Source organism: Arachis stenosperma, chromosome 3, assembly GCF_014773155.1.
Source record: "Arachis stenosperma cultivar V10309 chromosome 3, arast.V10309.gnm1.PFL2, whole genome shotgun sequence".
Classification (NCBI taxonomy): Eukaryota; Viridiplantae; Streptophyta; class Magnoliopsida; order Fabales; family Fabaceae; genus Arachis; species Arachis stenosperma.
The window spans coordinates 157,403,288-157,430,211 of NC_080379.1; the positions used below are offsets into that span (position 1 = coordinate 157,403,288).

The 26,924-nt window shown below is 31.3% G+C and overlaps 5 protein-coding genes across 5 annotated transcripts; all 5 read left to right on the forward strand.

The window, feature by feature from the left end:
- Positions 1–238: 238 nt before the first annotated feature.
- LOC130970229 (protein CHUP1, chloroplastic) lies at positions 239–3,394 on the forward strand. Its single transcript, XM_057896241.1, has 6 exons — positions 239–1,617; positions 1,894–2,025; positions 2,107–2,288; positions 2,369–2,480; positions 2,767–2,901; positions 3,010–3,394. The coding sequence occupies exons 1-6, from the start codon at positions 355–357 to the stop codon at positions 3,133–3,135; spliced, it is 1,950 nt and encodes a 649-aa protein (XP_057752224.1). The 5' UTR covers positions 239–354; the 3' UTR covers positions 3,136–3,394.
- A 2,105-nt stretch (positions 3,395–5,499) lies between these two features.
- LOC130967459 (uncharacterized) lies at positions 5,500–7,894 on the forward strand. The gene is made up of 4 exons (XM_057892317.1): positions 5,500–5,923; positions 6,040–6,116; positions 7,170–7,281; positions 7,550–7,894. Exons 1-4 carry the CDS (start codon positions 5,634–5,636, stop codon positions 7,677–7,679), a joined length of 609 nt encoding a protein of 202 aa, XP_057748300.1. The 5' UTR covers positions 5,500–5,633; the 3' UTR covers positions 7,680–7,894.
- Positions 7,895–8,065: 171 nt separating this feature from the next.
- On the forward strand, positions 8,066–10,056 carry LOC130967460 (uncharacterized). Its single transcript, XM_057892318.1, has 5 exons — positions 8,066–8,352; positions 8,498–8,574; positions 8,707–8,818; positions 8,889–9,033; positions 9,115–10,056. The coding sequence occupies exons 1-4, from the start codon at positions 8,285–8,287 to the stop codon at positions 9,004–9,006; spliced, it is 375 nt and encodes a 124-aa protein (XP_057748301.1). The 5' UTR covers positions 8,066–8,284; the 3' UTR covers positions 9,007–9,033; positions 9,115–10,056.
- A 3,392-nt stretch (positions 10,057–13,448) lies between these two features.
- On the forward strand, positions 13,449–14,135 carry LOC130967020 (uncharacterized). The gene has a single exon (XM_057891842.1). The coding sequence runs from the start codon at positions 13,449–13,451 to the stop codon at positions 14,133–14,135; it is 687 nt and encodes a 228-aa protein (XP_057747825.1).
- A 3,615-nt stretch (positions 14,136–17,750) lies between these two features.
- Positions 17,751–19,490, forward strand: LOC130967021 (uncharacterized). Its single transcript, XM_057891843.1, has 4 exons — positions 17,751–17,906; positions 18,010–18,102; positions 18,233–18,334; positions 19,113–19,490. Exons 1-4 carry the CDS (start codon positions 17,751–17,753, stop codon positions 19,488–19,490), a joined length of 729 nt encoding a protein of 242 aa, XP_057747826.1.
- The last annotated feature ends 7,434 nt before the right edge of the window (positions 19,491–26,924 follow it).

Genomic DNA, 26,924 nt, shown 5'->3' on the forward strand with positions numbered 1-26,924 from the left:
TAGAAATAGCCGTTACACTCACAACACCCATGCATATCAAATGATACCACCACCACCACCATAACCCAGTACGGACATTGAATCTGGAACCTCTCCGACAGGATCCTTCATTTCGAACAAATTTTTTTATTAATTTATTTTTTCTTTTTGTTATTTCCCTTCTTACACAATAAAAACAATTCTAGAGGAGTAGACCGTTCCTCGCTAGCTGTGCCCTCACTCCTCGGTTACTCGTATCTTCTCCCACTTTTACACCATTCCCCTTCTCCAATTCTCACAAGCCTATGAGATTCAAAACCATAAAACCCAAATCATAAAGAAAAATAAAGCCTCCCAAATTATTTCCTGCCAAAAATGGTCGCCGGTAAGGTAAGGGTTGCAATGGGGTTCCAGAAGTCATCGTCGCCGTCACCGTCGCCCACCAATCAGACTCCTCCGCCGCAGAAGAAGCAACCTCCTCCTCCTCCCTCGTCCACGACCACCTCCTCCGGCAAATCCTCCTCCCACAAGTCCTCATTCTCTCGCTCTTTTGGCGCCTACTTCCCACGCTCCTCCGCACAGGTCCAACCCCGCCCGCCGGATGTGGCGGAGCTTCTCCGCCTAGTGGAGTCGCTCCGGGAGAGCGAGTCTCGACTGAAGACGGAGCTTCTCGAACACAAGCTCCTGAAGGAGTCCCTTGCCATTGTCCCGGTTCTCGAGAACGAGCTCGTGGCGAGGGACACCGAGGTTGAACGGAGCAAGAAGAGAGTGCAGGAGCTAGAAGAAGAAAACGAGAAGCTCAAGAGCGAGTTGCGGGAACTGAAGCTAAGAATGGAAGAAGAAAAGAAGAAGAGCGATAAGAGAACGAAGGCGCTGGAGGATGAGATTGCGGAGCTGAAGAAAACGACGTCGTTTGATAGTGGTAGCGCTAGCTGCAGTAGCCACAGAGCGACATTGGAGAGTGACGAACACTCTTCCTCTTCGCAGAGGTTCCTTGAGGTTTCTGTAAGGCCGAACCTCTTGAAGAGCTTGAAGCGAACCACGTCGTCGGATCATGGATTCGGCATTCAGAAGCATTTTGACGGTTCAGATTTGAAAAGAGAAGTAGCAGAAATTACTGAAAGGCCACCTCACTCGCGTTGTAACTCGGAGGAACTCGCCGATTCTACTGACTCGGTTCTCGCTACGGCTGTCAGATCTCGCGAGCCTCGAGTTCCCAAACCGCCGCCCAAACCATCTTCTTCGTCGCCGGCTTCCCCGTCGGGTTCTTCCCTTGAAGATAACGGCAATGGTGAAATTGAGAAGTCGATTCCGCAACCACCACCGCCGCCTCCTCCACCACCGCCGCTGAAGATGGCACCTCCACCACCTCCCCCACCGCCAAAGGTGGCGGCTACATGCAAGGCTACTGCTCCGCCGCCGCCTCCTCCTCCACCTAAAGTCGGACGTGCAGCCCCGGCGAAGGTGAGGAGAGTGCCGGAGGTGGTGGAGTTCTACCACTCTCTGATGCGAAGGGACTCGCAAGCACGGCGAGAGCCAAGCTCTGGTGGTGGCGGTGGTTCAGCGGAGGTTCCGGCGACGGCTAATGCCCGTGACATGATTGGAGAGATCGAGAACCGTTCGACTCATTTGCTGGCGGTAAGTGTGTGTGGCGTAATTACAACTTTGCCATTGGCCATTTATTTCAGTAGACAGACATGTGTGAGGCGCTTTTATTGCTTTATTTTGAAATTGATGAACTGCCTTGTTAGCAAAACAATGCACCGCAGTGTTGTAATTCGAATAAGGGTCGGAACCGTAAATATGTTCCAAACTAGTGGCATTTTTAGAGTATGATACCAAAAATTAAAAGTTTAAACACTAGTTGATGATTGATGATTTAACTTAATTTCTGGCATTTCCTTCTCATTGTAGATAAAAACAGATGTAGAAACGCAAGGAGATTTTATTAAATACTTGATCAAAGAGGTAGAGAGAGCAACATTCACAAACATTGAAGACGTGGTACCTTTCGTGAAATGGCTTGATGATGAGCTATCCTACTTGGTACTTATTATTTCTCAATAAAGTTAAATGGATTGTAAAAATGTGTGTTTTGTATATTGATTATTGATTGATATTAATCAGGTTGATGAAAGAGCAGTGCTGAAACACTTCGAATGGCCAGAGCAGAAGGCGGATGCTCTGAGGGAGGCCGCGTTTGGCTTCTGTGATCTGAAGAAGCTGGAATCGGAGGCCTCGTCTTTCCATGACGATCCGCGCCAGCCTTGTGCTCCTGCCCTCAAGAAGATGCAGGCCCTATTCGAAAAGTATGTCGATTTCTACTGAATCTGCTTTTTCTTGTAATATAATCATACTCAATTGTAACAGGATTCATTCGTCATTGCAGATTAGAACACGGGGTTTACAACATCTCAAGAATGAGAGAGTCCGCAACAAAGAGATACAAACACTTCCAAATACCTGTTGATTGGATGCTTGATAGTGGCTATGCCAGCCAGGTAAGATCAATTATGATTTAGGATATGAAACTTGTTTACGTATAGTGTTAAGTGTTATCATTAGATTATGATTTATTTGAGATAGTATTGTATTATTATATAACAGACGGATCATGACGCTAGTATGGATAGTGTATTGAATAATTAGGTGGCTAACTGAAAAGACCGCATTCAAAGTCAACAAGCGCAGTTACTAGCTAGTATGGTAGATTGCAAGTTTGCAACTACTAGTTTTCCTTTTTTGATTGAATGTATCTGCAATAATGTTATAAAGTTATTGTGGCAGATCAAGCTGGCATCAGTAAAATTGGCGATGAAATACATGAAGAGAGTCTCTGCTGAGCTAGAGACAGTTGGTGGTGGTCCTGAAGAAGAAGAGCTCATAGTTCAAGGAGTTAGATTTGCGTTTCGAGTACATCAGGTAAATAAATAGTACAAAATTGATGCCTATACTAAAATAGAGATGGCACGTATCCTGTCCAGCCATAATGGAGTAATGAGTCATTTGATGTAACTACTGTTTTGGCAGTTCGCTGGGGGCTTTGATGTGGAGACAATGAGGGCATTTCAGGAATTGAGGGACAAAGCGAGGTCATGCCATGTTCAATGCCATAGCCAGCAACAAAAATTCTATTGCCGGTCTACAACATGTTAAATGTTGGAGCAAACTCAGCTTCAACGGAAATTTAGTAGCCCCCCCATCATGGTATCTGTAAAGATAGTGACAGTGTTTTAATTTGTTTGTGAATAGTGTATGGCAATAGTATTAGCCATCCTCAATGTAGATCACTTCCGTAATAATTCATCAATTCATTGTTTACCAGCAACTTCCATTACTTTGTTTTCACTGCATAATCCTGCATTATACACTGTACTCTGTATAATCCTGCATTTTACGTCGAGACTAATTGAGAATTAAATTGCGTTAGGATTTTTAGGGTTTAGACTAATTCCAGCTTATCTATTCTTCTTCTTCTTCTCCCGGAGCTTAAAAATGTTATCTCCATCATCCTTTTAATTTAATATCTGTACATAATTCTTTCTTAAAGATTATTTGCTTACAAAGTGATGAATTCCCAAAGTTTGAAACTTTGCCTGTGGGCATTGGTACGTCAAGTAGTTTGAACTTGAGTTTGGTGCAAGTTGATTTTCTAACTTGAGATTGTGGGGATTGTGCACTGTAAAGTTGAAACTTGAAAGTATAGTATACTGTAATTTAGAGTGCCAATTGGAATTTGGATATTGTATGCTGATTTCTTTCTTTTCATTTTTTTTTGTGTGTTTGTGTGTTTGTTTCAAGAGCTACCTTTGCAGTTTGCATCAAGAGCTTCCATGGGTAGATTAGAGATATAGATGGGATTTTGGAATTAATTAAGTTAGGATTGGAGAAGTAATTTGAAAATTTTAAGAAGTTTTGTCACTTAGAATATATTTTTTATCTATACAACGAAGTTTTAAATTTTTTTTTTGGGATAGATTTATTAGCATTATAAAAATTTGTAGGTATAATAAGTTTTTTATTCTTTTGCTGATTTTATAAGTATCTATTAAAAAATATAAAAAAAATTTAATTATATTGACTTTAATAAATGTCTTATAACATTTTAGCACAAACTATATTATTAATACAATAATATTTGAAAGACAATAAAAAAAATTAGTTTAAATAGTCTAAAATTATGTTATTTAATGTTTATTAATTACGGCTAGAATAATTATATAATTTTAGATGTAATAAATATATAATTACAGATGTTATATTATAAAATGAGCAATGCTAGGGGGCCAGCAATTTTTGTGATTGTTAGCCATCAACTAGCCATCAATGATAATTTGATGGTGTGAGATTGATGTGAAATTTCATCCAATGGCTCACCTTCCTCTGCTGGTTACATGCTGGCCAAAATTCAATAAAACTGATGGCCCCTAGACTTTTCCTTATAAAATTACAGACATAAGATAATTTTAAATATTATCTCCTTAACATTATACTAATAAATGAAAATTATGCAAACTCTATATATTTTGGTATTAGCAAAAGGAAAAGTATAGGGTATCAACATATTATCTGCCAACTTCTGCCAACTCTTGTTTATATTTGTGTTTCATGGAAGTGTGTTCGTAGATGTGTTTAATAATTAATATATTTTAAATACATATATAAAGAGACACATCCAGAAAATATATTTATAAAGACACTTTTATTAAACACAGTTATAAAAAGGACATTTTTAGACACATCCACGAACACACTTCTGTGAAACACAATTATAAATAAGAGTTGACAGAAGTTGGCAGATATGCTGTTGGTAACGTAACGGAACCGTTAGCAAAATTATTTAATTCAATCATTTAATGCAATAAAATCTATAAATATCGGAAATAAATTCTCTCAATTTTTTAGTAAAATGTGATCTCTAATCATATATTTTACAAGTGAGACTAAGAAAAAATATAAAAAAAATATTAAAAGATTAAAAATTATACTTTATTCTCAATAAAAAAAATTGATAGAATCTATTCTCTCCTAATATTATATTATAATATAAAATAAATAGTAAAATTCGTCTTTAAAAAATAACATATTATTTAAATTAGTCATAAAATTTTTTTTTTTAATTAAACTTATCTTTCAAAAATTTTAAATTATTAGTCACGTTAATCTTTTTATTACTTTTGTTATTTATAATATAAAAATTTATTAATATAATACGTTAAGTAATATTATATTAATTATAATTTATATTTAATAGTTCTAATTAAATATAATATAATAAATTTATAAAATTAAATAATATTATCTACTAAATAGAATTATATATCATTTAATATATTATATTAATAAATTTTAATGTCATTAACCAAAAAAGTGATGAAAAGCATTATGTGATTAACTTAAAAGTTCTAACCAAGGAATTTGATTAAAAAGTTTGTTTGGAGTTTGGACAGTAATTTGATGTTCCGGGAATATTTTAATAATGATTTTTACTATTTACTCCTATGATTTAGCTAGCTAGTAGCTACATAGTAAACACCGCCAAAAAGAGAAGAGTGTCGGGTCAGTGATGAAGTTAACCCGATTATTTCGTGACTCATCTTTAGTCGTGATTCTAATTCTTCGTTGTTTGTAAACAAGAGCATTGAAAATTTGAAATGAGTGAGTGCTGTTGTTCAATTGTAATTCCAAATCTTCAGATTCCATCATTTACCAAAAACCCTTTTCCCCTAGCTGATTTCGGCCGCCGAAACCATTTTTCACGGTGTTTCCCCGCATCTCTTCCTTTCCCAAATCCGTCGTCAAAGCTGCCACCTTTTCGAGTTTCTAGAACTATCCAGGCCAAGTCAGCTCACATGGAAGTTGAACGAACTCAAGGGTTTGAGTCAAACAGCGCCTCAATGAAGCTCTTGTTTGTGGAGATGGGTGTCGGATACGATCAACACGGGTATCCTCTTTTCTCTTCTATTCTTTGGCCCTTTTCCCTTCTTTTCTTCGCAAGAAAAGTTTGATGACATTGGATTTCGAAACTGATTGCACTGCATTCACAAAAATTAATAACAGGCAGAATATAACGGCTGCAGCAATGAGGGCATGCAGGGATGCCATTTCTTCTAATTCAATCCCAGCTTTCCGCAGAGGTATGCCTTCTTTAATGCCCAAATTTCAATTTTATTGATATATTGACTTTGGTGATAGGGTTTGGTTAGGGTGTTCATAGTTCAGATTCTATCATATGATGTGTTTATCCGAATTCGATCTGGATATAGATGCGATCCACACACTAATAGAATTGGTGCGAATTTTACGTATGTATCCGCATATCCGAACCGCGGATTCACAAAAATAAATAAGAAGATATTTTTTTATGTTTTATTTTAACTAATAATTATTATATATATTGTATGAGAAAGTATAGGGAGCTAATGACCTAAGCGTACAATGTGTACAATAAAGATTTATGAAGTATTAGGGATATAATTATTAGTGTTACATTGTCCTGTCAGGTTACGCTTTTGGGATGAGTAGTTTCATGACATGATATTAGAGTTCTAGATTCGAAAGGTCAAGAGTTCAATCTTGGTGAACTTTTGGGATGAGTAGTTTTATGACATGAGATGTTGTTTATTATCCCTAGTATCCGGATGGTTATTCTGGATAGTATAGGTGATGTTCATTTTATTCATAGACCAAAGATTTAGCCCATTATACACATTGTACGATTAGGCCATTGGCTCCCTTTTATTTTTATTATTTAAAAAAGTATGTTTGCTATTATTTTAAGAGGCAACATTTTTAAAAGAGTAGCAAAAAGGGATTTTATTGATATTTTTTAATAAAAATAAGCTTTTAAAAGTATTTTTTTATAATTTGCGGATATATTTGATATCCGATTTGATTCGCAAATGTGCAGATCGGATCTTAGCTTAAAAACTGCGGATATTATATCCAATCCGATTTGATAATTTTAGTGCGAAACAGATCGAATATTGGCCATATCCGATCCGAACCCCAAGTTTGGTTGGGGAGATTGAGTGAGATATATATATTACTTCTTAGTTTAGTGATGCGTTTGTGTAGGAAGAAATTGAGGTATTGTAATGGTTACAATAAGTGGTAACGATTTCGAACCTATATGCTTTGACAATGATATTCACAGTTAATTAGCATTTGCGATATATAATCTTGTTTAGGTTCCATCCCTGGTGTCAATTTCGATCAGATGAAATTGCAGATCAAGCTAGGTGTTCCTAATTCTCTTCAGAGCTCTTTGGATATCGAGAAAGTCAAGTCTGTGTTTCCCTAGTGAGTACCTTGAAAACTGTTGCATTGCATTTCCAATAGCTTAACGTGTGCAATTTTAACAGAAACCTTAATCTTATATCCTTAGTATGTCCTAAAGATATACGCCTTAAAGTTATAGTTGAAGCATTGAACCAAGATATAACTATGATGTTCTGAGATATGGTTATTTCTCATTTAAATTTCAAAATTTTGCACAAAATATAATAAGTTCTCTGTAATCATTCTCTCGTAGTCTAATCTCTGTTCCCCCCCCCCCAAAACATTGCAGTGGAAAAATTTTGAATGTTGAAGTGGTGGATGGTGGATTGATATGCTCAAGTGGGGTGCATGTGGAAGAGATGGGTGACAAGAATGATGATTGTTACATTGTCAATGCTGCTGTATATGTAGGCTATTAATAATAAAAGCTTTAGGAAACATTTCAAGTGCTCCAGGGAGCACCGGTGTACTAGTTGTTTTAACCGTTGATTTCAATTAATATATATTATATATATTTTTTATAATTCAGATTAACGGTTAAAACAATTGGTGCACCGGGGTTTTTGGTGAACTTCTGATTCTGATAACTTTATGTGTCTTCTCTGTATAATAATACACCCATATTTTTAGTTTATCCTGGTTTTTTAATTTCAGAAAGAATATGTTGTGTATATCACTATATTGCATTATTTATCTACGGAAAAAAGGTTTTGACGTGTCACATTTTCAAATACGTGGCATAATAAAATGAAAACGTGGCAGATAGAGAGAAGCAATGCTTAGAAGTAGAAAAAGACAAACTCATATAAGTCATATAACATTTGACCATGTTCTTAGTTTATGATACACGTATCATCGTCTGAATGCTGATTTGGCAAATCAACAACCGATACACGAGAGCCTTCTCATGAGTTTCCCAAGTCTTATAAATTTCGAGTTTCAGCTATGTTCAAGAGTTAGTAACTTGCTTCTAATCAAACTCAGTCTTAACCAATTGAAGAAGGAATATATAAGCTGAGCGACAATGGAAGGTGGCCAAAAGGGAATGAACCCGTTGTTTGTGGAGATGGGGGTTGGCTATGATCTTGATGGGTACTCTATTTTATTTAAATCTTCTGAATAATAAATGTTGTTATTAATAAGGTTCCGAGTAAAATTTATGATTAACAGATTCAAAAAAACTTAAATATCATAATTTATTTGTTATATAATATAACATGTTTGACTAACATGACAGGCAGGACATAACAGCTGCTGCTATGAGAGCATGCAAAGATGCAATAGCTACTAATTCAATTCCAGCTTTCCAAAAGGGTATCTCTTTAATTGGAATTTGACAATTATATATTATTATTGTAGTCATGATTTTAAATTACTCTTCATATCCATGTACTCAGTGCAACGGATACTTTTTGCAATTTGAATAGTAATTTTTGGTGTATGCAGGTAGCATCCCTGGTGTTACATCTGATAACATGAAAGTACATGTGAAACTTGGGGTGCCTCATCCTCTCCAACAAGGCTTGGATAAGGACAGAATTAAGACTGTGTTTCCATAGTGAGTAATTATATAATCAACATTTTTGTTTCTTCTAAGGAATAATGTTTCAATTTGCACAATTTTGTAGTGGACAAGTTACGGGGTTTGAAGTAGTGGATGGTGGAATGGTGTGCTCAACCGAGGAAACGGTTGACAGGAACGATGACTGTTACATTGTCAATGCTGCTGTCTATGTTGGTTATTAAGAATTTGGTTCCTCTCAGTTCCCTGTGGTTAGTTTCGCTTCTGTTTCTTGAATCGCATGGTTTGTTTTATGGGTAACTCTAAACCTTAATATTGTAAATGATTAACAGGTTGGAATATGGAGCTTCAGATGCATAAGTAGTAAAGCCATCATGGTGTGTATGTGGACTTTTACTGTGTACTTAATTGTAATGTGTGCTGTAATAATTGATTAGTGCTATTGTTGGTTATGGTTAAAGCTTAAAACTTTAGAAGTTGAGTGGTTGTAATAATAATGTTTAAGTAAAATAATAATAGCAATAAAATTGTTGGACATCTTGAATGGTATAATAACCGAGTTTATGAGATGGTGAGTGCTGCATTTAGGAGGAGGTTCCAAGTATCAGGTACTCCAGGGAGGCACCAATGGCTGCAATCTTCACCCTTGGCCCCTTATGTGGTTCTGTTTCTCCAGTGCAACTTCATTTGAAACATAAGATTAGTTGAAACTCTAATTGATTCATGAGAGGAGTTAATTAATTATTACTTCTTACTGGGTATGTTTTGGAGAAATGCCTTAAAAGAATACTTTGGTTTTGGAAGGGTCAAGATTTTGATCAACCCATGTGTTTAACCCCTTATGAAATGCTTCCAAACGGTCCATGTCCTTCACAAGATTTGAATCATCTCGAATATAATCCCATCTGCATGGTTATAATGTTGATATAAATGTACTTAATAATAGGTTGGGTGTGATATATGATATATCATAATATATGCAAGTTACCCTTGAGAGGAAGGTCAAGAGGTCAGTCCCTAACCATGATTTATTACCAGCTTGAATGGAGTCTAAGTTGAGGACTCGTGCAACGCTTTCTTCAACTATGTCCACCAAATATTGCGTCCAGTAGAACTCTATGCTTACTTCATACTCCTGAACTCATTATACCATCATTATTACCACTTTCATTCACCAAAGATAAATCCTAGAAATTGGAAGGCCAAGGCACATGCATCCAAAACAAGTTGAAGTTGCAGTCACGGGTTTCATTCGTTCATTTTATGCATAAAATATTCACGTAATATAAGCTGTCACGCTCACTTTATGAATTTAACAACACAGTCAAATCAAAATGGTTGCATGCAGTGATAAATTTGGGGTATTATTCGAGCTTGGAGCATCGAACCTTGATATCTATGTTCACGTGTTTGAATCTGAAGAATATAATATTGGAATATCCAGCTATATATATAGCTGCAAAACATGTATAAGCTTGTCCGTTTCTAAGGAATCTCGTGAATGTTTTTCAGATTATGTATTGTATTTGTATCGTAGGCAGCTACTGCTATATCAATTTACTGACAACTTGATAAGTTATCTTGAGAGCGAGATTCATTAGCAAAGCTATTATAATGAAGAGGCAATCAGTTCTTGAATGCTTTTGGCAATCAAACGCAGCATCTAAGAAGGGGCAGCTTGATGAGTCAGAGTGGATATGAAGGGTCAACAACCCAACTTCCCATGAATAAGTTGCACCCATTTAATAAAGAATCATCCTTTCTTCCTCTAAAGTGATGATTATGAGAATCAGACTTTGCTGCCCTTGCTGCTGCTTGCGTTTCACAAAGCACACAGAATAGAAGCAGAGTATGGACCTTGATCATACCCATTATTGGTATTCCGACAAGCTAAGTCAGAATGCTCACGTTATATACAATACTAGTAGATAGAGATCATCACATATATAGGTCAAATTTTATTTACTAGTATTTTTACTCGCAATAACATTACGGGAATATAAATTTTGAAAATTACGGTTCATTTTGTTCTAATAGTATAGATTATGCATGACACAAAAGATTTATAAAATCAAACTACTTTTACAAAAAAAAGTTTTAGGTTGACAAAAGTCTTTATCTATAGATAAAAAATCAAATAATAAGATTTTTAATTATTATTTTTATATGAAAAAGTCTAATTTTTATTAATAATTAATTTTAATTATTTATTATCTAAAATTTAAAATAATTTAACGTGTATACTTTTTTATTTAATTAGGTGTTAACTGTTAAGTCTATTACACAAATAGAAATAATTAATTTTTATACTTGCTATTTAAAAATAATATTTTTTCTCTCTATGTATATAAAAATATAATTAGATATTAGTATAAAAAAATTATACTGATAGTTATAAAATTAACTCAACTAATTTTTTTAAAACAATTGAATATTGATTCTAACTTTTAATCATAACATTAGTATTCTCTCTAAATTATATATAATAAATATTTGAAAGAAGAGAAATAAAAATATAGATTAGAAAGATAAGCGGTAAAAATTTAAAACTAAATAAAAAACTAAAAAATATGTATATAATAACAATAATAATAATAATATTTTTTATATAAATTATATTATTTTGTTAATTTTATTTTGTGTAGAAGAGAAAAATAGAAAAAATAGAGAATGAGAGAAAAGAGAGAGAAAGATAAAGATGAAGAATGAGAGTGAGAGTGAGAGTTTGTTAATTTTAGAAGAAAAAATTTTATTTTAATTGTAATAAAATATCGGATGACATATTTTGATTTGTTAAATTACTAATATAAAATATAAATTATATATAGAGTAAAAATAGTAGAGAGAAATAAAAAAAATGGAGAGAGGTAGATGAGAGAATTTAAGAAAGGAGTTTATTAATTAAAAAAAATTCTCAATTTTAATAAGAGAGTGTCATGTGACACATTTGATTATTAAATTAGATATATAGTAATATATGATATATAATATAGGTATATTTTAATTCAATTTTAATATTTTAATTTTAATTTTAATGCAATTAAAAAATATCATGTTGCACATTTTGATTGTCAAATTAGTAATTGGTCATTGATATTGATAATGATATATAAAATAGATAGAATGGTTGAAGGAAGAAGAGAAATAGAGAAAGGAAGAGAGAGGAGGGGAGAACTTTTTAATTTTGGAGAGAAAAATTTGATTTCAATTGCAATGAAAGAGTGACATGTGGCACATTTTGGTTGTAAAATTAGTAAAGAGGAGGAAAGAATTCTTTAATTTTGGAGAGAAAGATTTAATTTCAATTATAATGATAGAGTGACATGTGCCATATTTTGGTTGTAAAATTAGAGATATATAATAGATATAATAAATATATAAATATATCAGAATTATATATAGAGTGAGAAGGATAGAGAGAAATAGAAAAAGGGAGAGAGATAAATGAGAGAATTTAGGAAGGTAGTTTATTAATTTTAAAAAAATATTTTCTGTCAAATTTAATAAGAGTGTCATGTGACACATTTTGTTATTAAATAAATCAGATAAATATATATATAATATATAATATAATATAGTTATATTTTAATTTCAATTTTAATATTTTAATTTTAATTCTAATATAATTAAAAAATGTCATGTTGCATATTTTGATTATTAAATTTATAATTATTCATTGATAATGATATATAAAAGAGATAGAGTAGTTAAAAGAATAAGAGAAATAGATAAAAAGAGAGAGGAGGAGGAGAGAACTCTTTAATTTTGGAGGAAAATATTTGATTTTAATTGTAATGAGAGAGTGATATGTGACACATTTTGGTTGTAAAATTAGTAGGAATGAAGATAAAACTCTTTAATTTTGGAAAAAAAATTAATTTCAATTACAATAAAAAAAATGACATGTGACATATTTTAGTTATAAAATTATATATATATATATATATATATATATATAAGATTTAATTGTGTATAGCCACATGTCAATGCAAACTATCTTTTAAAAATAGGTTTACACTATAATGCAAACTAATTAAACATTTTACATTTTATTGGGGACGATGATAATGATGTTAAATCTTGATGAAATCTAACAAATGATTCTCATCAGTCATCATAGATAATAATTGTTATCTAATGATTATATATCTATTCTATTATATAAAAATTAAATTTTTGTAATTAATTATAGAGTTGATGTGGCATACTTCTGAGAGTATTTTTTAATTTATTTGTTTTAACTTATTAAATATAAATTATTAAGATAAACTAATTAGGGTAAAAAACCATAATAAACCAATGCTTTCCAAAATTTACGTATATCAGCCAAACCGAAAATCGTTTCAGAAATAAGCCAGATCATATATATATATAATTCGAACCACGTTGGTTCGAATTGCGTTTGTGAATAAATCGAACTAGGCCAGTTCGAATTACTTGTTGTGTGTTGTTAATAAATCGAACTAGTATGGTTCGAACTCATAATGAATGTAATTCGAACCAGATCGGTTCGAATTATAGAGAGAGATGCTTGTGGAGGTAATTCGAACCAGGCCGGTTCGAATTACACAAATCCTAGTTCGAATCAGACCGGTTCGAATTAGTAGGAGCTCGAGGCCTATATATATGGGTGTAAACACGAGTTAGTCTCATTAGAGGGAGTAAGATGGCTAGTGAGGAGAGTTTTGTTGTTTTGGTTCACCATAGAGGATCCGTTAAGAGGAAAACTAGTTCCGGAGTGAAGTTCACAGATAAGAATCCTCTCTGTATTGTCGTTACTCCTACGACGAGCTATGATGACCTTGTTAGAGCTGTATTGACGAAGCTCGGTCTGGAGGGTGCGAAGCGGGTTAAGAAGTTTTTCTATCGCATTCCAATCACGGTGCTACAGAATACCGTGAAGTATGATTGCTTCACGATTAGTAGTGATGTGGACTTGCAAGTATTGTTTCTTTGTCGGCGGCAGTTTCCGGAGGTGAGGACACCAGAGTTGTTGGCACGGCTGGTTGATGTGGTATCCAGCTCAGGCGGTTCGAACCGGAATACGACCGATTTAGCCACTCCAGCAGGTTCTAGTTCCCGGCCTGCCGTTGCTTCTTCCTCCGTCCCTGTGTATCCACCAGTGGTCCAACCTGTCGCCTCCCCGTCTTTTGCTGCTGACCTCAATAGCGGTGTAGGCGACGAGGTATGGTCAAGGGAAAATATGCCGAACGCTTTAATGGGTGTTGCACCGGTTGGCGTTGGAGACGGATTTTTGGGTGATGCAGAGGAGGATGACGTCGAGCCGGATATGATTGAGGATGACGTCGAGCCGGATATGATATTGGACGGAGTGAGCCTGCATTGGCGGTAGGTGGTTCTAGCTCTGGCACACAACAGTATCCACCACATTTTTCCTCTCTGGACTTGGATGCCATGAGGCAGGAGGGGATTTCTGGGCACTCAGTTGGATTCGGAGCTAGAGATGCGGAAGGAACTGCTGGTCTGACAGAGTTCCAAGTTGGTCAGCAATTTCAGGATAAAGATGAGGCCCTGTTAAGTGTCAAGACTTACAGCATCCGGCGAGGGGTACAGTATAAGGTTGTGGAGTCTGATTATCGTCGGTATGTGGGCAAGTGTTCTGAGTTTGGGAATGGGTGCACATGGTTGATTCGACTGAGTCTGCGGCAGCGCAAGGGAATTTGGGAGGTCAAACGATACAATGGACCTCACACTTGTCTTGCCACCTCCATATCCAGTGACCACAGGAGTTTGGATTATCATGTGATATCGGCGTTCATTATGCCAATGGTTAGGGCTGATGCATCCGTTAGCATCAAGGTGCTCCTGAATGCCACGGCAGCACACTTTGGGTTTAGGCCGACTTACCGGAGGGTCTGGATGGCGAAGCAGAAGGCTATTGCCCTCATCTACGGTGACTGGGATGAGTCATACAACGAGCTGCCCAGGTGGGTTTTGGGAGTCCAGTTGACGATGCCTGGAACTGTTGCAGTCCTAAGGACTAGCCCCGTTCGAGTTCGAACCAGCTTGGTTCGAATTACGTTCAACGTTTCTCTCCCCCCAATTCGAACCACCCTGGTTCGATTTACTAACGTTTGTAGTTCGAACCACCCTGGTTCGAATTACATTAAGATAGCGTTTAGCTTATTGCTGAAACGATTTTCGAATTGGCGTATTTACGTTACACGATTCTTGCCTTGGCTTATTAGGATTTTTTACCCAACTAATTATATCAATTAATTGATTTGATTAGATATTAAATATCACATAATTTATTATAATTTATATTAATTTAATTTGGTAATATTTTTTAATTTATTTCTTTTAATGTTCTCTTAGTATTTTTAATTTATTAAACCAAATTTATTGTATGTACTAATGAATTAATTAGTCATTAAATAATAAATCTTTGAATAAAATAGGCAACTGAGATATTTTTAACTAATAATTGAATTAAATAAAATCAAATCATATATTGAGCCAAACTCAAATTATGAGAATTAAGAACTAAATTAAAATAAGATGATTTCTTACCTATTTAAATTGAATGCAATAAATACAAATTAATTTTGTTAGATAATTATAGTCGTCTGGTCTACTATATATAGATGGCAATACAAAATTATAAGAATCATGATTTTTATCGCAAATGCTATTTCAACTCTTCTTTTCTTTTTTTTCCTTTATGTATATTTTTTTTTTATGTATAAATGAATCCAAAATGAGAAAGTACGGATGATGTTTTATTGATTGTTTGTTTGATGAACATATCTCAATTTCGACATTCTACAATTGTGGATGGAAGTTGACCCATAGTAATTCAAAGTGATCAGTATATTTTTTTATAGTATTAGATAGAAGAATATTTGTTAAAATGAATATACTCATTGTAATAATTTTTTTTCAATTATTAGATTTTTATGTTAAATTCTTTAAAAGTACAAGATAATAAAATAAGTTGACTTTAATATCATTAGAAGCTAAATTTAATGGTTCAAGTAAGCACCACTAATTATATTAATAAAGTAATTTTGTAATACTAATGTGATTTACATATTAATTTTTCGAGTAAATAATTCATTTCAAAATGTAAAAATTAGACTCAATTACTTTAAAATTTTAAAGGTAATATAGAATTTTGCAACAAAATAAATTAACATTCATTAAGAAAATAAATTTATATAGGGCTCTTTCCTAATTATAAATAATAACAAGACTTATGAAAAAATATTAATGTCAACGTTCTTATTAACTAAATCATAATATTAAGTAGTTGATAGTTTCATACACAGAATTTATTAAGTAATTACGTTAAAACTAGCAACGAACAAGCAATTCCATGCTCACAATGCTCACAATGCTCCCCTGTCTTGTGCATAAAAGCCTTAAAGCCCCTAATATTGAGATAGATGGGGTTTTTTATCCAATTCCATGTATGATTACCTACGATCTTGAAAAAAATTTGATTTGCCCACTGCCTACCATGGTTATAACCATGCTCTGTGATTGATATGCTTCTTTTTCCTCATCTTATTAGTTTAGTTTTCCTTATAAAGTACATGTAGAGCATTTTAGCTTATAACAGTGTCTTGTGCTGATTACTCCTCGCATTGTATACAAGTTAATTTATTTTCTATTATGTGTAAACAAAATTTACTTGCATTATGTGTTGTTGGAGTTAATGTGATCATTTTTTGCCTGCATCATGTTATTATGAATATAAGATGGCTAGAAAAGGTCGGTTTACCAAGAAAGCTAGATCAGGACCAGCATGCCAGCAATCTCAAAAGGCTCTGGCTCCGGCTACGGCTCCGGCTCCGTTTCCGGCTTCGGATGTCCACCAAATTGACTCTGAAATTCCCCCAGCAAGCTGTGGTAGTGTCCATACTACCGTACGCCCGTTCCATCCACCGCGCAGTGAACCAAGGCCTGCTCCACAGACGAGCACTTATAGCAGTCAGAACTCGGAGCCGGGACACGTACACTTGGAAGGCAATGCTCATGAGGTGGATTCTATTCATCAAGAAGTTGACGACATCTCTGTTGCTTCTAGAGCTCAGAGTCGGAAAGGACGGAAGACCACAGAGTATTGGGTGGTTAAGATCATCGGTAACGTATCTATTAGATTTAACCTGCCCAATTTACGATAGAGTATGTGTTATTTATTTTGCTTCGTGCATACGGTCTTCAACAGAGACATATAAAGGTTTATATGTGGCTTGTAGATTCCAATGGCACAATCAAGCCGGCTAAATTGAGTGTGAGGGAGGCTATGGAGCGGCCCAATGGTAGAAGGATCATGCTTAGGTTCAACAGTGAAAAGCAAGCAGTTAGAGACGAAGCTGGACTGTTGAGCGGCGTTCTTGGCATGCTGGGATCTGATTACAGAAAATTTCCTATATGTGAAGAAAGTTGGCGTCATGTTACCACTAAAGAAAAAGTTTATTACGAATGTGTCAAGGTAATAGTTTTTTAAGATATGCTTATTCTTAATACCCTTTGATTATTTTAGGAATAGTAATTTATTCTTAAGTTAAAAAAAACTTAACTATAACACAAAGTGTTTGTATATGAAATGTTCATTGAATGTTCCGATTTTATTCACAAACTTGTGTGTACTCTTAAGGGCTGAATTGGCATTTTCTCTTTTTAATTTGTTGGCTGGTGGATTGCTGTTAATGACATTATACGATTTTCAATCCTTTGTGCGTTTTTTAGTCAGTAATTATATTTGAGTCAATAGATATCTTTTATTCCATTTTTTTTGGGTTCACGTCGGATGGTGCAGCTTCTTCGATTTATTCTTTATTGCTAAAAGATGTTTTTGTAATGGGTGGCTACCTTTGACCAACTCCTTGACCAGGGAGTATTCCAGCAAATTTATTTAACAAATCGTGTCATTTATGCAGCAAATCTTTCAGTTTGATGAAGATAGTGAAGGAATTATAAAAAAAATATTTTGAAAAGTATGGGAAAGTCTTGGAAAGATACAAGGCTGAGGTTGTATGATGATTGCTACGAGCTAACACTGTCGATTGAAGAAAATATCGAGAATCGTCCGCCTGGAATTGATCGAGATCACTGGAGATGGTACCTTGATTATCGCGCCAAACCTGAGACCAAGGTAAAAATAGTATTTATATTGGTATAGTATAGTACAATCACCTTTGCATTGTGTCTTTTGTAAAACAGTTTCTAATACCCATTTATCTCTGATGGATCAATAGGAGAAGTGCAAGAAAAATGCGATAAATCGGTCAAAACAGCTGTATACCCACACTGGCGGTTCGAAAAGCCTGGCTCGGCGGAGGGAAGAAGAGGTAGTGTACTTTTTTATTCACTCTTCAATATTGTACTGCTCTGCCGAATTCACTCCTTGGACTATTTATGTTTAAAACATTCTCCCTGATTGCGTGTATTTCGGTGATGGGTTAAACTTTGTTATTTTAGTCAGAACAAGAAGGAAGGATAATCGGTAGAGGAGAGTTGTGGATCAAGGTTCACAAAAGAAGGGATGGCTCTTATATTAATGATGAGGCAAGAGAAATTGGTGTAAGTACAACTTAATATGTATAGTTATTTTCAGTTTTGATATCTAATGCATCAATACATTATTGCTGCTTCTTATGTTGCTCATTCCTTGTGTGCTGAGCTGAAAATAAGTTGTGGGTTTCTTTTCATTCAATGTTTACAAATACAGTTTTTGGGTCCAGCTTATACCATGATATAATATTGTATACATGTGAAGGATTCAATTAATTTACAAAATATCTGTATGACCGAAAAGGTTATTTATTTGGGCAGAAATTTTGAAAATTGCTTTATAAATAATGATGTTTTAACAGCCCTAATTATTTGTTTCAATATATATATGTAACACATGATTAGGGGCAATTATCAAAATTACTAGAATACTAGTATTGAATTATTTCTTTGAACGGATTTTATTTAATTATTTATGTATTTATACATTTACTTAAATGAGCATATTCTGATGATGTGTAATATGCATAAGTTTAGTAATAGAGAGCGAATACTAGAAGGTTGGAATCCAAGTTTAGTAATAGAAGAAGAACAGTATAAGTCTCGGAATCCAGGGAGTTCTGAATGATGAAAACTATAGCGTAATTGGGTGTCTTGTGGTTCCTCAAATTGATTTTGTGACAGAACTGGAATGCAATCCATTCAAAAGTATTCTCTGCTCTCACTTCAGATGTATATCCCTATGCATGCTTATGCTTATCGTGTGCCTCAAATATAAACTCATTTTAAGTTTTAATTAAGTTGAATGTACTTGAATCGGATCCATATTGTTGTCTTATGTCTGTAGAAAAAACTTCTGGAGATTGAGCAACTGGATGAGTCTTCTAGAGTCTTGTCCCAAAATGACTCCCTTGCTCAGGTTTTCGGAAGAGAGAAACCGGGTAGAGTGCGTGGAGTGAGTTTCGGACCGACTCCTAGTCAACTCTTTGGTACAAATTTCCAACCATCAGTAAACAGAGTCCAAGAAGAGGAGACGCAAAGGAAGCTGAATGAACTACAGACAGAACTGGAAGCCGAGAAGTTGAAAAGAAAGGCGATGGAAGATGAAGCAGCAGCAGACAAGAAAAGGATAAAGGTAATGGAGAGTGCTTTGATTTATCTTTTTCAACGGCAGGGTGAGGAGCTGCCACCAGAGATTGCTGCAGGGATGTGTTCAATGGAATGATACAGTAGAAAATAGTACTTTAGGATTGAAATTATTTTGGATTGATGCATACTTTTTTTAAAGTAGACTTTGCAACTCTTAGCAAGAGAGATATTTTGTTGATATTTTGATAAATAGATTTTGGTTTGCGGATATTTTTTTGGTTTTGTCACAAGTTTAGATTCTACCCGTCAATACAATAACTCATAAAATAATTACAAATCTAAGGAACAAAATTTATTATAATATTTAATTATAATTTTATGTGATTTTATAAATAAAAATCCAAATTCTGCGTTTTTTTTTAAATTTTTTTCTTAACTTAGCGGCGGTTTTTAAACCGCCATAATGGCAAAAAACGTTTGACACTTGTATGGGGATTGCGGCGGTTCGGAACTGCCTATAAACATGTAGACAAACAAGACATATACTGCGGCGGTTGTACCTTAGCCGCAAAATACATCCAAACTTGTACAAAGTCACTTGATTCGCGGCGGTTTCTAAACCGCTGATAAACAAAACGACAATCGTAGAACGTTAATTTAGCGGCGGTTTTGTAACAAATGCCGCGAAATAACTATTTAGCGGCGGTTATACCAGCGGTTGCTAAAAACCGCCACTGAACTCACTCCCAGCGCTCATAACCAGGGCGGTCTCCATAACCGCCGATGATCTATATTGCGGCGGTTTAAAACCGCCGCTAAAGGGAGAAAAAACTGCCGCTAAACGCCACCTCTGTTGTAGTGAACGAACAAGCAATAAAGATTCATAAAAAAATCTATTACATATTACCAATTTTATAATTAAAATATGTCACATATCATATTCTCATCTCTTCTATTTATTGTCTATTCTATTATATAAAAATCAGGTTTTTGCATTTAACGATGGAGTTGACGTGACATGCTTTTGAGAGGGTTTAGCGATTTATTTTTTTAACTCATTAAATACAATTTATTACGGTAAATTAACTATATCAACTAATTAATTTTATTAGATATTTAAGTATAACATAATTTATTATAATTTATATCAATTTGATTTAGTAGTATTTCCTAGTTTATTTCTTTTAATATTCTGTTAGTATTTTTAATTTATTAAACCAAATTAATTATACTAATTATCTGTATTAATTAATTAGATTAGATTAGTTTATTAATTATTAAAATAATAAATCTATGAATAAAATAGGCTTTCAGGTATTTCCCACTAATAATTAAAGCAAATCAAATCATATATATTGAGCTAAATTCAAATTATGTGAATTAAAGAGTAAACTAAAATAAGATGATTTTTTATCTATTCAAATTGAATGCAATAAATACAAATTAATTTTGTTATATAATCATGGTTTTCTGGTCTTCTATATATAGATAGCCACACAAAATTATAAGAACCATTATTTTTATTGCTTTTGCGATTTCAACTCTTTTTTTTATGTATAAATGTACTTAATTAAAATGGGAAGGTATGGATGAGTGTTTCATTGATTATTTGTTTGACAAATATTATAGTTCAAAAATATCTCAATTTAAGCATTTTACCGCTGTCGAAGGAAGTTGAACCTGTAATAATTCAAGGTGACCATGATATTTTTTATAGTATTAGATAGAAAAATATTTCTTATAATGAATATACCCATTATAATTAATTTTCTTTGTCAATCTATTATTTTTTACCTAACAAACAATATCTATGTTGAATATATTATTTTCATCAGAAGCCATACATAATTGATTGATAATTCTATATATAAAAATACTCCTGTAGTAACTAAATACCATATTGTTATCTCGCTAAAGTTAATTCTCCTATGATTCTGCCAATGTATAGTACTATCAGATGAAAATTGATTAAATTACATTTATTTCTGACGAGGTGGATAACCTTTTAGGCCAAATCACAATCGAAGTTGAGAAAAGATTTGAAAAGTGTTAACAATATAAATACTTTTTTATGCCCAATAATAAATATATAAATTAAAATTAATATTGTTTCGTACAAAATCATAAAATGTATATTATACTTAAAATATATATTCCGTATTAACTGTCATTGTTTATCAATTACGTTATAATAAATCTAGTTATTAAAAAGGATTAAAATTAATTTAAATATACGCAATATTATTCCATACCTTTTATTTTTATTTTATCATCATAAAAAATCATACATATTATAAGAGAACGTCATCTTTTTACCGACGATTCTTCTATTCAATAGTTTCTATAAAGAACAAATGAATGCTTTTGTTATTTTCAGTTCTTTGATAAATATAGACAACGCATAATAATATTATATTTGGCAAGAATATATAAGATTTTAAAAGGTTGAAACATAGGTTTAGTCCTTAACATATTCGTAGATAAAGTACATAGTAGATAAAAAAATAAGTAATAAAAGAATAAATTGTCAAAACTTCTTCAATGTTAACAGTCGTAGTGTATATAATCAGTGACGGATCCAAAAAATTTATCAGTGGGGCAATGCATATATATATATGATAATAATTTTTATAATTATATTTTATTATTATAAAATATAATTTGTTTTCAAATTATCTAACAAATAAATTTAAACACTAAAATAGGAATTTAAATAGGTTTCATATTTTCTTTTTATTTTTAATATAATTAAATATTTTTATTTTTATATATGTTATTAAACAATCATTTAAAAATTCATCTCTTGTATAATTACGAAATCGACTCTTTATAATATTTATAGCGAAAAAGGTTTTTTTAACTAATGTTGTTGTTATTGGAAAACCTAAAACTAATTTAAAAATAAAACCAATAAAAAATAATATTTTTTTGAGTTTTAATTCATTTATATAAAAATATTTTTTTTATTTTAAAAACTAAGTCATTTGATTTCAGTCAATATTTTCTTTTGTTTTATTTTTAATCTATTCTTTTTTTAAGTCTTTTTTCAACAATTGATTAGATTTTAAAATTTTGCTACACATTTTGATATAGGCAATTTATAAAAAAAGTTCTTTCATAATATTTAATTACATAAACATACCAAAAGTCTAAAATTATTTATAAATATTCAAATAATTTAGATATTTATTTTTTATTAATGTTAAGCTAAATATATTTTTCATGGATAAATTTTTTATTTTTTATAATAAAAAGTATTTAATGGAGTCAAATTTTAGCTTTTCATTATATTTATTTAATTTTTTTTATTTATTAAGCACTGAGTTAGCAAATAAAAAATAATTTTATTTTAACATTATCTATAGTATATCTACTTCTAATGATAATAGATTCATCTACTAAAATTTAATTGATGTGTTTTATATTCGTGCTTTTATATATTCATTATTATTGATTAATGTTTATGTTTTGGGTCCTTTTATTTCTTTTATATACGGAAGAGTGTGAACCAAGAAAAAAAATTTAGTGGGTCAAATTTATTTATTGAATGGGGGCAAATATTTTTTTTTGTGTTCTATGTAAAATTTTATGAAATTCAATGGAGGCACTTGCCCCCACACAGTTAAATGTAAATCTATCTTTGATAGTGTATGATATAAGTTTTTTGGATTTGATTGTTTCTTTATTATTATATGTTGTTTTGTTTAATTTATGCTAAAAAACCTTATGATAATCATCTTATTGTGGTAGTGTAAAAGTTGTAGGTGTTATATTTATTTTGTATGCTTTTAAATCTCATATCTTTGATAAATATTTGTGACTGAATAATTATTAAAATAAGTTGGTTTAATATCTATTATATATTTTATTTAAATTATAATAGTGAGTAATTTTTTTCAAAGTAAATAATGTAATTTTTTCATAAAAACAACATTTGAATAATTGTGAAATTAGATTATACTATATATAATGATAAATATCTTAGCATTAGATCTACTATAAAATAAACTTCTAAGAATATTATGTTGTATTATATAATTTAGTTATATTTTTTATCAATCTATATTATTCGGATTGACATATTTTAAAAAAAGGTTATTCAAATATTTTTAAATTATTAAATCAAATCCATTACAACTAATTAATTAGGTTGATTAAATATATAGATATCTTATAATTTAATATAATTTAATTTATATAGATACATAATTTTTACAGTTTTACTATTTATTGTAATAAATTCTAGAAATAATTTTTGTAAGTTATAATTTAATTTTTTTATCTGCATATTCAACTTTAAAGAATAATTTTTTAATTTTTTATTTATAAATACATTATTTTTTACTTTAATATATGAATTTTTTATGAATTTTTTATTGCATATAATTCACTTTAACAAAAATAAATTAATTTATAAAAATTTAAATATAAATATATTATCTATAAAATTATATGAAAATTCAATTATATAAAATTTAATAGTTTCTTTGAAAACATACTTAAATATATTATCTATTATATATAATTATTAGGATAAACAAGTAAATATAAATTAAATATAATTTAATTTTAATTTAAAATAAAACTAAATAAATTATCAGAAAAATTGCAACCAATTTTATTTTTAATTTTTTTATAAATTTATTTAAAAATAAAAATTTTTCTATAACTACTAACATCACCGATAAAAAAATTATAAGTCTTATAAAATAAAAAATATATAAGATAAATAACATATATATAATTTTTATATTTTTAATCGTAAACTATGGACAAATTTTAAAAAAATCTTATGGATCAACATGTAATTTTTTTATTTTTTATTTTTTTTTTATTTTTCAGAATTATCAATATTTAAGTTATCTATATATGACTTCTCAAAATATTATGATTTCACAAGTTATAATATATGATATTAGTTATTGTTATATATGTGACTTATTTACGTATTATTTGAATCAGAAGAATTTGTAGGAAAATAAAATGCTGGAGAAAAAAATAAATAAAAAAATTAATTTTCATTGTTTGGATTAACAAAGAAATTGAATGGAAAACAAAAAAAGTGTATGTGGAATTCATGTAAATTTTATCTCTTTAAAGTTGTAAAAAACTGACGGAGAAGTGCAAACATGGGTAAAATTATAGAGTTGTCCTTTAAATTATAATTTATATATAATATATAAAAATATTAATGTAATTATACTCCATTATAATTTTTTCTTTTCTTACTTTTTCTTCCATCCAAGTAAAAGAAAAATTTTCTTCTATTTTCTTTCGATTCATTTTTTCTTTATCTAAACAACACAAAAAATATTTTTCTTTCTTCTCATTTCTTTCCTCTTATTTCCATCTTATATCCAAACAATAGTTTAGTGTTTATCCATTTATTTACTATTAATATTGTTATAACAAGGATACATGTGACTTTATAAAAAGAGATATATCATATATCCTACATTTTGATTATCTGAGAATTTACTGAGTGGCTGAAATAACTCCACGTCACGAGTCAACGAATGCTATTAACAGGGATGATCACAAAAGTAGCAAAAACATGTATTTGCAGAAATTACTTGTGATTTAGGGCTAGATGGGGACCTGTGAAATCCTCACGACCTACCACGTAAAAATGGATGGGGACTAGGGGGTGGCAAACAGGATGAAATCCATCGGGCCGGCCCGCGTAATCCGCCAAAAAGGGCGGAGTGGACTAATTTGACACCGCCAAATTTAAAAATGGATTTTGGCGAGTTTCGGTGGGGCGAAGCTGGGCAGGCTTTCCTGCGGGCCAAGCGTTTTTTTGTCAGAGTAATTTTTTTACAAATTTCAATAATGTTATTGATTTACAAGAGGATAAAAATGATAATTGAAGATATTCTAAATTATATTTTGGATTATATTTTATGTTTGATTGATTATAAATTTGAAGATGTTTAATTATATGTTTTGGACAATATTTGTTTTGCTTTGGACAATGTTAGTTTTATTATTTTGTTTTAAAGAATTTGATTTATAATTATGTTTATTATATATTTATAATTATAAAGACTTTAATGTTTGTAAATTTAGAAATTATAATTTTTTATATCGTTAAAAATTATAAATTTATTGAAATGGTTGTGAAATTATATATATTGTTTAATATTTAATGGTTTATAAAAAAAAGAGAGATTTGGCGGGTTTGGTCCGTCAACCCGCCAACCTACCGTTAGGTGGGGTGGGGGAGGAATTCAGTACCATCTCACTAGGCAAGGTGGGGCATTCCAATCCACCAGATGGCACACTTTTGGCAGGACAGGGCGGGCTTCCCCATTTGCCACCCCTAATGAGAACACGGGCATAAGTACCTGTTCCATAAAACCTATTAAATACACGCGAATATAAAATTACTACTTTATCCTAATTTAAATATGTAAATAGTATAAATTGATACTTTTTAGTATAAAAGCAATAATAAGGTTATTAATTAAGTAAATTACATAATTAAAAAATTATGAATAATTTTTAAATAATTAAAAAATGAGATCATTATTTTCACATATTACAAAGTTTATGAAAAATTTTTTGGATAATAAATCAGTTCTCAATAGATTATATATTAGTCCTGTAAAAAAAATAATTAATATATTAAATATTATTATTTATGTACTAATATAATATATATTATCGATTATTAAGTTTATAATTAATTTTAACCCAATATTTTATAACTAAAATTTAAATGATTGAAATTATTAAATATCGAATATTTTGCATCTAACCAATTTTGTTTTTGTTATTGAAATTAAAAAAGGATAAGTTGTTAATCAATTCTAAATTTAAATTTAGATTTGAGTAAGAAAATAAAAATATTTTAAATTTTATCTCACCAACTATAATTATTTTTAAGATAAGAAATTATTTTGTACATCATATATATTGTAGGATAGTATGGTTATTTGTTATTTTTTAACGGTAAATATTGTCAAATAAAATGGTATAAGAAATTAGAAGGAAATGTATTTACCAGTTCAAGAAATATTAATTTATTTTTCAATAGAATAAATTATATATTGAATAACAAAAGTTGTTATTGGTTTCTCTTCTCACTTATTAATACTTAACGATGGTGTTTCGGTACATCATCTTACAAAGAAATATTAATCCATCTAATAACTTTTATAATTACGTAAGTTTATAAATTTAAAAATTTTAAAATCATTTCATAAAATGTGAAGTTTCAATAACTAATAATATTGATTATATTATTTTGACTTCAAAAATGAATACGATACCAACAAATAAAGTTGTGCCAATAAAGACAAAAGTCTATAAGTATTTTTATTAAAGAGAAATTAATCTATTTTAAAGACAAATATAATTTTTTTTCTACGGATTTCCTAACTCGACAAGTTGATGACTAATCCATAACATATTGATATTCTATTTATTAAGGATCTGCTGTTAACTAATGGATTGTTATATACACAAAGCGAAATTCGAACTCCAAATATTTATTTAAACCGACAAATGAAATGACTATTCAATGAATTCAAATTAATTAAAACAAATACTAATTATTTTTAATATT

Coding starts and splice junctions, on each gene's coding strand:
- LOC130970229 (XM_057896241.1), top strand. CDS start 355: ATGGTCGCCGGTAAGGTAAGGGTTGCAATGGGGTTCCAGAAGTCATCG. Junction 2,289..2,368: donor ATGCAGGCCCTATTCGAAAA/GTATGTCGATTT, acceptor TCGTCATTGCAG/ATTAGAACACGGGGTTTACA. Junction 2,902..3,009: donor TTGCGTTTCGAGTACATCAG/GTAAATAAATAG, acceptor CTGTTTTGGCAG/TTCGCTGGGGGCTTTGATGT.
- LOC130967020 (XM_057891842.1), top strand. CDS start 13,449: ATGGCTAGTGAGGAGAGTTTTGTTGTTTTGGTTCACCATAGAGGATCC.
- LOC130967459 (XM_057892317.1), top strand. CDS start 5,634: ATGAGTGAGTGCTGTTGTTCAATTGTAATTCCAAATCTTCAGATTCCA. Junction 6,117..7,169: donor AATCCCAGCTTTCCGCAGAG/GTATGCCTTCTT, acceptor AATCTTGTTTAG/GTTCCATCCCTGGTGTCAAT. Junction 7,282..7,549: donor GTCAAGTCTGTGTTTCCCTA/GTGAGTACCTTG, acceptor AAAACATTGCAG/TGGAAAAATTTTGAATGTTG.
- LOC130967460 (XM_057892318.1), top strand. CDS start 8,285: ATGGAAGGTGGCCAAAAGGGAATGAACCCGTTGTTTGTGGAGATGGGG. Junction 8,353..8,497: donor GTTGGCTATGATCTTGATGG/GTACTCTATTTT, acceptor CTAACATGACAG/GCAGGACATAACAGCTGCTG. Junction 8,819..8,888: donor ATTAAGACTGTGTTTCCATA/GTGAGTAATTAT, acceptor ACAATTTTGTAG/TGGACAAGTTACGGGGTTTG.
- LOC130967021 (XM_057891843.1), top strand. CDS start 17,751: ATGGGAAAGTCTTGGAAAGATACAAGGCTGAGGTTGTATGATGATTGC. Junction 17,907..18,009: donor GCGCCAAACCTGAGACCAAG/GTAAAAATAGTA, acceptor ATGGATCAATAG/GAGAAGTGCAAGAAAAATGC. Junction 18,335..19,112: donor ATGAGGCAAGAGAAATTGGT/GTAAGTACAACT, acceptor TTATGTCTGTAG/AAAAAACTTCTGGAGATTGA.